Below are 10,133 nucleotides of genomic sequence, written 5' to 3' on the forward strand. Positions count from 1 at the left end.
ATTGTGGCCCTCCAAAAGCACGCCATCTACAGAAACCACCACGAGGACACCGAACAAGTGGAAGACACCAACTCCGACCATGAAGTTTACAAGATTCAGCGGCACCACGAAAGAGGAACGAGGCCAGGTGACAAGGCAGTTCTGTTCCCGAGGTGCTTGGGCTGCGCAGGTTGCCATTAACACATGGATTGCCATTTCAGGACAGCCACATGCCAGGCGTGTGGAAAACCAGGCTACATTGCCGCCGTCTGTCACCAAAATTCACCGGACTCAAACGACAGATTTGTCTTCCGTCTGCAAGGAATTCGCAGATCTTTTTGGCCCAAGTTTGGGAGAGTACAAGGACCCTCCGATAGCTTTTAAACTTAATCCCTAGGTCGTGCCAATTCGGGTTAAGCCTTGCCGTGTGCCGTTTCCATTAAAGCATAAAATTGATGCAGAGGTGGACAAGCTTGTTAGTCAGGGGGTTTTGCATCCTGTAGACAGTGGGGAGTGGGAGACCCCCATTGTAACACCACTCAAGCCCAATGGAGAGGTACGAATATGTGCTGACTACAAGTGTACCATTAACCAGGCACTACAGCAGCATGCGTACCCTGTCCCAGTAGTCAGCCATATTCTGTCGTCGTTGCAAGGAGGTCACGTGTTCTCTAAATTAGATTTAGCGCAGGCCTATCAACAGCTGCTAGTGGATGAGGGCACGGCACCCGCCCAAACCAAAGTTATGCACAGGGGGGCATTCAAGGTCAAGCGCCTTCAATTCAGGGTGAGTATAGACCCAGGGATTTTTCAGGGGATCATGGAGCACATGCTCAAGGGTATTCTGGGGGTCTGCCCCTACTTAGATGATGTACTCAACACTGGGGAGTCCACAGAAGTTCTGGCTGAGCGGCTTAGAGCTGTCTTTCAGCGGTTCTGCACTGCAGGACTTAGATTAAAGAGAGACAAATGGAAGATTGGGGTTCAGTCTACAGAATTCCTTGGGTTTTGAATCGATGCCGAGGGCATCCATCCTGCAGGGTCAAAGCTGAAAGCAATTCAGCTGGTATCAAGCCCTAGGTCCAAGGGAGATCTTCAAGCTTTCTTGGGCCTCCTAAACTTTTATCATTCATTCCTTCCTAACAAGGCTGCAGTGGCAGAGCCGCTACACCAGCTCTTAGACAGAAATACTCCATGGCAGTGGACCAAGCTCCATGAAAGGAGTTTCCAGGCAGTCAAGGCATTGTCCTCGAACTCAGTGCTCACACACTTTAACGAGAAGCTGCCAGTTTGCATTGCATGTGATGCATCCCCATATGGGGTTGAAGTGGTGCTGAGTCACTTTTCGGCACATGGGAGACAGTCATCCATCGCCTATTACTCGAGGACCTTGTCCTCAGCGGAGTGCAATTACGCACAAATTGACAAAGAGGCCTTGGCCATCGTGGCCGGGGTTAAGAAGTTCCATGACTATTTATAAGGGAGGCAGTTCACAGTCTTTACTGACCACAAGCCCTTGCTAGGCTTGTTCACAATGGACAAGCAGACACCTCAAATTCTGTCACCACAAATGTTGACATGGTCTATCTTCCTTTTGGTCTACGACTACAGGCTGGTTCACAAACCCGGCAAAGAAATGGGCCATGCAGACGGCCTTAGTAAATTGCCCTTGCCACACGTGGAGCTCGATCCGGCTCCAGCTGCATGAATTTTAGCAATACAAAACTTGCCAGAGTTTCCCCTACATGCGGGAGATGTTGCTGTAGAAACGGCAGCCAACAAAATCCTAAGTCGTGTGTTGGTTTGGAGTCACACAGGATGGCTGGAAAATAGCGGGGGCCCTGAGTTCCAGAGTTTTTTTCAGTAGGAAAAACGAGCTTTCGGCTCACAAGGGGTGCATTCTTTGGGGTAGTAGGGTCGTAGTCCCCAGCTCACTTAGGCCCAGAGTTCTCCAGTCACTGCATGAGGGTTATCCGGGTATCATCCGAATGAAGGCACTGGCGAGGAGCTACGTCTGGTGGCCAGGGCTAAATAAAGCTATCAAGGCCTAAGTACATGGGTGTTACACATGTCAACAGTCCAGACTGGAGATCCCACAAGCCCCTGTCCACTGATGGGAGGAAACGCACACACCGTCGTCAAGGATCCACGTAGATTTTGCCAGGCCCTTTCAGAGACAGTTGTTTTTAATCATGATCAACAGCCACTCTAAATGGTTGGAGGTGGTTCCAATGCCCAATATGACTACCATCCAGGTGTTGCACTGTTGGCAACACATGGGCTTCCAGATGTCATAGTCTCCGACAATGGAGCCCAGTTCACCGTGTCAGAATTCCAGGCCTTTCTCAGGGCCAATCTCATAAGGCATGCCACATCGGCTCCCTTTCACCCGTCATCGAATGGGCAAGCAGAACGGATGGTTCGTATAACCAAAGAGTCCCTTAAACACATTACTACAGGGGACTGGCACCACAGGCTGGCCGATTTCTTTTTATGCCAGCATAAAACGCCTTGTACAGCTACAGGCAAGAGCCCCGCAGAGCTGAGCTGGGGCAAGACACTAATAACAAAACTGGACAGACTGCACTCCGATAGAGTAGCCTCCGACACAGCATGTCCAAAGGCACCTAGGAATTTACAGGTGGGGGACCGAGTTTGGACCCAGAACTACGGGCAAGGGCAGTTGTGGGTGGCAGTGAGAGTTGTCAAGGTATCAGGACCACTCTCCTACAAGGTGGTCCTGGAAAATGGGCGAGTAATTCACCGACATGTCGATCAGTTGCGCCAGTGACTAACTGAGCAGTCGCTGGCTCTGGACTGTCAAGGAGAGCAGACCTGGAGTCCACAACCCCACACTCTGGCAGAGCAGTTCGTATGTTCTGAGACATTTCGTGCACAAGAGAATGGGGACAGGGTCATAAAAGTGCTTCCCCCGACTGGACCACAGGGGCTGGAGAGTCATCCAACACGCAGTAGCAGCCCTGCCAATTTTGTGGCACATTTAGACTTTGGTTTGGGCCAACCAGGACAGGCCAGCCAAAGGGACTCGAGTTGTTTTGATTCCACTGAACCACAGAGCCCAGGTCTACCCAGCACAGCAGGCGAACTGGTAGATCGGGAGATTCTGGCAACCCCGATGCTCCAAATGAGCACAAAGACCCCCCAAATACTTACAAGATTTTGTAACCAAATGAATGTGTGTACCATCCAGGAGGAAGGGGTGTAATGTATTGGCCTTTTACATGCTGTAAGTGTTTGCTTATGTTATATTGCTTGCTAATTGCTTAGTTCAATTGCTAAGTGCTTAGTTCATGTGTATTCTTGTAATGGTTGCTGGGCCGGCCCAGACTGATCGTCTCCAGCTGGCTAAGTAGGTCTTTGGGCGGGAAACCACTGCTTTAAACCCAGGGCTTTTTTGTCATAGAACACTCAGAACGGAGTTCTGGCACCTTTTTTGGATGGAACTTTGTAGGGTAGGCAAAGCGGGTTGTATGACATGTGTGAGTTCCGGCACCTTTTTCTTTTACAAAAAAAATTAAACCTATTGGTCACCGCCTATCAGCCAACTGTATAAATAGCTGCACAGCAGCTCCTATGTTGCTTCTGTTATGTTCTGACCTTCAATAAAGCCTGTTGCTGTTTTGAACCTTCTGTCTTGCTCAATGCCTGCAAAGAACCGGCTACACAACAGTATCTCTAACAGGTATCCAGCTAAGAAGAATTAATGGATGCATCCAATATTACATGTTGGGAGGGAGGGAGGGAGAGAGAGAAAGGTCATATAGCAAATAGCAATATTTAGATAACATTGGCTGGTAAGCTAAAAAAAGGTCAAACCTGGTTTATTTTGAAAAAAAAATCTGAAGGAAATCCCAGATATATATTGTTTCCAAAAGACTAGATGCCCATGAGGAATTCACAAGTCAAGTGTCATTCAAGGAACATTTATCTTTATTTTTATAAAGCTACACAATAAAGCTACACAATAATTCATAACATTTTAGAACTGTTTTTAAGTAATATGATAGTATACTGTATATGCAAATTAGTATACTATTTTTTATCACATTTGTATCAAACCGCTTATTTTAGCTGCATGGCTCTGAAGAGTTTACAAATAAAACCATAGAATATTGTGAGGGAGGTGAAAGGAAAAGGAAAAGTATTAATTTCTTGATTTTCATTGATTAATGGTGAATGTCCATGGATTTGGAGAAAGTGAGTTATTATTTTTACCTTTCTTTGTTGGAATATGGAGCCACTGAATACATATGTCACATCTATATTTGGTAGGGTAAATTTATTTTAGGAGAAAAATTGGATGCAGAGGATTACTTGGAATATATCAGAACATGAGGTTATTTAAGCTGAACTCCACTTGTATCACATCTATGTAAAATCACTGAGGAGCAGCTCTTATGTACAGCTGGTTTTGTGTGGTGAATTTCTTTCTCCAGACAAGCCTGGTCCTCCTCTGAACATTAAGATTATGGATGTATGGGGATTCAATGTTGCTTTGGAATGGACGCCTCCCCAGGATGATGGCAATTCTCAAATCACAGGATACGTGGTCCAGAAGGCAGACAAAAAAACAATGGTAAGAACCATAGGCTGGGTAAGGGTACATATCCATCCTAGGACTAGGTATAGTCAATTAATACTTCCTGTAACAGTATGTGGGAATGACCTTGGGAGGCAGGAGAGAGAACTACAGACTGGACAACCAGAATTTAAAGATATCTGAGCACTCAGAAAGAAGGAAGGCACGAAGACTGTTTCAGAAGGAACCTTCTTAGTCTTCCAGTAAGTAAAAGGAATGGAGGGGAGAAGTATTTTCAGTTTCAGAAGACTTTGTTAATGCAACTTTACAATGGAAATAGAGTTGATATTCTTGTTTGTGCTTCTTGTCTGGACTGCCTCTCAGGACTAACCCTTCTACAGTCATGGCTAATTAAAAGAAGATGATTTTTTCAGCATTTCCACAGTTAAAATAAGGTTTGCTTGGGGAATTCCAAAAGTATAGAATCAGTGCTTACATATATATATAAAAGCCTGCTTCTCCTATAATTAAAACCTTTAGACCAGGGGTGTCAAACTCACGTCATGTGGTGTGTTGCAAGGTATCACAACTTTTTTTCCCATTGCCAGCAATGGGGTGGGCGCAATTTCAGTACGATGCATCTGGCCCACGGGCCGGCAGTTCGACACCCCTGCTTTAGACTAATGAGATATAAGTAGAATACAATAGATATAAGCCATTCCCCTCCTTTTTATGAACACCTGTGGCTATGATAGAATTGTGAGAAATTATAATTATTAGAATCACAATCTTGATTGCAAACATGGTTGCTACAAGAATTCGGGTTCACCTGTCAACCCTTGTAAAGGAGCAGATAGCTAGATTTCTCCACCTCTATGGGTTAATCATTAGGCTAAAGGAAATGCTGTCCTCTTCTACTTTCTAAGGGCAACTTATTCTATTGAAAGGAACCTGCTTCCCTTTTTCAGTCTATATGGCCAAAAAAATCCCAGCTGTAATTTTCTATTTGTTAGTTTTTCATGGAGAAGGCCAGAATGATTATTATAACTCCTGGTTCATTTTTATCTATAATAGTGTTTGACTTCTTATTGCACATAATTCAGCTTCCTTGGGTATGCGTGCATTCATTTTCTGGACAGACATTACAGCTGGTTAACCTTAGGATCCATTATGGCTTCACCATTTTTTACTGTGTATCACCATGCTTATGTATCAAATGTCAGCTTTTTTAAAAATGTTGATATTTTAAGGATCAGCACGCTTTTTCTTTTTTTGCTTTCCAGGAATGGTACACTGTTTTTGATCACTATCAGCGCATTAGCTGTGTAGTTTCTGAGCTGATCATGGGAAATGAATACTATTTCAGGGTCTTCAGTGAAAACCTGTGTGGGCTGAGTGAAAATGCTTCAACCACCAAAAACTCTGCCTACATTAAAAAGACAGGTAACAAAGAGAAATAATACAGGCACTTGCCAGCATTCTCATTAAAAATTATCTTTGTTAATGTCAAGAGTCAAAATAAGTTGTCAGATATTCTATGAGATGTCCACTGAATCTTTGCTATTCAAGCCAGTTAATTTTTGAAATAGGTATCATGTTGCACAATTTAGTATTCAATATATTGGTAGATGACATACAGTGGTTTGGGCAAGAATTTCCACACCAGCCTCTACCAGGGAGTCTCCATCATGGAATGGGACAATTCGCCTTGACCAACTTGCCATGGCCAACTCGTTGTGGCCAACTCACCACGGGACAATTCATCATAGGACAATTAAATTAATATCAACAGAATCGTAGCCAATAATAATAAAATAAATTTGACCAAGGAATACAATAGTTACAATAATTTTTAAGAAAACCTGGTCTCCAATAATAAAAGTAACTGAAGGAAACAATTAATATAACGTTGAATTGTCCTGCAGGGAATTGGTTATGGCAAGTTGGCGTATGGCAAGTTGGCCGTAGTGGGTGGGTCGTGGTGAATTGTCCTTCACCCCTCCATCATTTTCCACTGAGATCCTGTGTTGAGCATCTTTAGCACACAGTTCAAATGGACTGCAGAAGAACATACATCATAGAAATCACTTTCCTTTTTTCGCTAAATCTCCCCCACAAGATTTAAAAACTGTGCAAAACTTGTCAGTATTTGATAGCTAAAGTCTGAAGGTAGTTAGCATTTGATAGCTGAAATACAAAGACTCTTTAAAAGTATTTGATAGGTAAGATCTAATGATCATTTATTTTTCTTAATTGAAGCCTGCTAATCAGATTCAAATCACAACAAATGTCAAGTAGGGTTTACCTCTTTGTAGATCTTGTACATAAGTATACTTGTTCCCACTATTTGAACATACTTTAGACTCAAAATCAAGTTTGAACAAAAAGCCAGATTATAGATATAAATAAAGTAATTAAAAAAGAAAAACTAGTAAATTAGATCTGGAACTTCACCTTCATTTCAGGCATTACTCCAAGTGCAGAGAACACCAACAAAGATGATTAGGGGACTGGAAGCTAAAATATATGAAAAACAATTGCAGGAATTGGGTATGTCTAGGTTAATGACAAGGACTGGGGGTGATATGATAGCAGTGTTCCAATATCTAAGGAGCTGCCACAAAGAAGAGGGAATCAACCTATTCTCCAAAGCACCTAAAAGGCAGGAGAAGAAGCAACAGAGGAATACTAATCAAGGAGAGAACCAACCTATAACTTAACAAGAAATTTCCTGACAGTTAGAACAATTAATCAGTGGAATAACTTGCCTCCACACTGGAGGTTTAAGAGATTGGACCACCATTTGTCTGAAATGTTTTAGAGTTTCCTGTTTGAGCAGGGGTTTGGACTAGAAGACCTTCAAGGTCCCTTCCAACTCTATTATTCCTACCATCAAATTCTTTAATCCTTAGACTAGTTTTAGATAACAATTGGAGAATTTCACAAGCATGACAGGAGATCATCTTGTTTACTTCTGAACATTATTAGCACTACTCTTATCCTATTTTAAATATTTTAGCTGGACGTTTTTAATTATTACTTTAAAATATTCCTGTTTGGTTTCCCCTCACCCTACCTCTTGTTCATGCTGCAGGAGCAGTTTACAAACCACCTAATTACAAAGAGCATGACTTCTCTGAGGTACCAAAATTCACCCATCCGCTTTCTGATCGTTCGGTAGTCTCTGGATATAATGCAACACTCAGTTGTGCTGTCAGAGGAAGCCCAAAGGTATGTCATACTATATCCTACCACTTGATTGTTAATACAGATTACTGCAGTGGGAAAATTACTACTAATGTGCTAAAGTGTATATGGCATCATAACATATAAATATACTGAAGCAATAGAAAATCCAGAAAAAAAATCCAGTCTTTTAAGTGAGCCCTAGAAATAGGGCAAAGTATGTGTTGTTTCTAAGCACAAATATTTTAACAATTCATTTATAAAAATTTAGGCTAGGAATTAAATAAGATGATTAGAAAATCAGAGGCTTGAGTCAGAATGAGAAGATCACCTCTTGAGAGAAATAGAAAAAAGTGTTTTTATAAAGAGGGGAAACCGTAGTAACATTATGAAAGTTGAAAGTTGAAGGAGATATGAAAGTTGAAGGAGGAGGTTTGGTAAGAATGTCTGCTTCACATCTTGTGCACCATGCTAATCTTGCTAGTGGATTCTGGGCCATCCTTTATGGATTTTCTGAAACTACAGGTAGTTGTGGACTTACAATCATTCATTTAGTAACCATTTGATGTTACAACAGCACTGAAAAAAGTGACTTGTGACTAGTCTTCACACAACTGTTGCAGCTTCCCCATGGTCACATGATTAAAAATCAGGCCCTTGACAACTGGCATGTATTTATGACAGTTGCACTGTCCCAGGGTCATGCCATCATCATTTGTAATCTCCTCAGCCAGCTTCCAACAAGCAGTCAATAGCAGAAGCTAGATTGGCTTAATGACCACATGATTTGCTTAACAACTGCAGCGGTTCACTTAACAACTGTGTTTAAAAAGGCCGTAAAATGAAATGCAACTCGCTTAACAACTGCCTCACTTAGCAATGGAAATTTTGGGCTTGATTGCAATTGTACACTAAGTCGAGGACTGCATGTATACTTCTCACTTTGGGCAAATAACACATTTTTAAAAGTTTCAAGGACCTAATGTGGATGAAATACTTCTTGAAGCAAACATGTTTGGGTTAAAAATGCATTTTGACCTGCTTAAATGTCTAATGTAATTTCTAAATAGCAAAGTCCTTTCCTCTTCAAAATGACCTGCTTCTGCTTCAGACTTATTGTTTCTGTTTTTCATAAACACAGCCCAAAATCTTTTGGTTCAAAAACAATGTGGACCTTTCTGGAGATGCCAAGTATCGCATGTTCAGTAAGCATGGAGTGTTGACTTTGGAAATCCGCAAGCCCAGCCCCTTTGATGGAGGCGTTTATACCTGCAAGGCGGTGAATGAATGCGGTGAAGCAGAAATAGAGTGTCGATTGGATGTTAGAGGTACTAAAGAGGATTTAATAGATCTATTACTTCCTAAAAGATAAGACTTTGAATTTGTATCCTTTAAAGGTTAACTGTGCAGTTTCATTGTCCTTTTGGATACATTGCCTTGAATGAGGAATGATGTTTAGAGCTAACACATCAATAATCTAATTAATAGTAAACTAAAAAAAATATGGACTTGTGAAGACTTATGCAAATTGGGCAAGTGATTTACTCCTTGCATACCTTTGTTTGCAAAGCGTTTTTAGCAATGGTTCATAGCGGTTTTGTATTCCAATTCCAATGCAGAGAGAAAGGAAATTTAAGGTAAGGAAACACACACACTTTATGTCTGCCCTTTTTTTTAATGTTCCAATATGCATTTCATACCTTTTCTTCCACAAGCTGCAGATGAGGAACAACATGGCATCATAACTTATGCCACATGTACTGCACTAGCAGAATCTCATAAAGTGGCACTTGTTGTGTTCCCTGTGTACAGCAAATGAACCTTTTTTTATTATGGGTACAGATCCTGTGCAGATCTGCAGCAACAGAGCTGCTGCTGAATTTATATTACTGTATCCCATTTCTGTGTAAGGAAACTGATTAAAGACATCAGGGTAGAACAGATCAGGAGAAGGCTGAATATGCAAGACTTTGACCACAAGCAAAGCATGTGACTGTGACATAGTAAGGGGCAGCTGACCAATTTATCTTCCAAACTCCAAACAGAAATTATCCTAAAAATAGAAGTGCAACATCAACTGGGAAATTATTCTCAGTATTTTGTAATAAATAGTTAGCACACATGAATACATGTATTGATGTTTCTCATTGCTTATTTCTTATTTTGGTATCTACAGCACCACAGTGAAATTCTAAAGAACTGGATATCAGCAAGCCCAGATGCAAAGCCTAATTGTTTCATCAAATAAAAACAAACTTGAACATCTGGGAAAAATTGGAAGAGGCCAGCAACATAGAGAAAAACAAGACAGATGTGTCAACCCCTCAAAAGCCCTAAATAGCTTCTGGATGTCAGAAATGCTCATCATTCCTGCTGCCAGGAAAATTACAGAATGAGCTTAATTCATATCTTGATGCAGTTTTGGTCT

The 10,133-nt window shown here is 41.6% G+C and overlaps 1 protein-coding gene across 1 annotated transcript in view; it reads left to right on the plus strand.

The window, feature by feature from the left end:
* MYBPC3 (myosin binding protein C3) overlaps window positions 1-9,077 on the plus strand; it is a gene marked incomplete at both ends in the record, with an annotated part of 90,348 nt that extends 81,271 nt beyond the window's left edge. Inside the window, 4 exon segments of the mRNA XM_081327249.1 lie at window positions 4,437-4,576; window positions 5,803-5,962; window positions 7,614-7,750; window positions 8,847-9,077. Of these exon segments, the coding sequence (XP_081183375.1) occupies window positions 4,437-4,576; window positions 5,803-5,962; window positions 7,614-7,750; window positions 8,847-9,077 (668 nt within the window).
* Between the last annotated feature and the right edge of the window lie 1,056 nt (window positions 9,078-10,133).

The sequence above is a fragment of the Vipera berus genome (genome assembly GCF_964194415.1).
Source record: "Vipera berus genome assembly, chromosome: 1".
NCBI lineage: Eukaryota > Metazoa > Chordata > Lepidosauria > Squamata > Viperidae > Vipera > Vipera berus.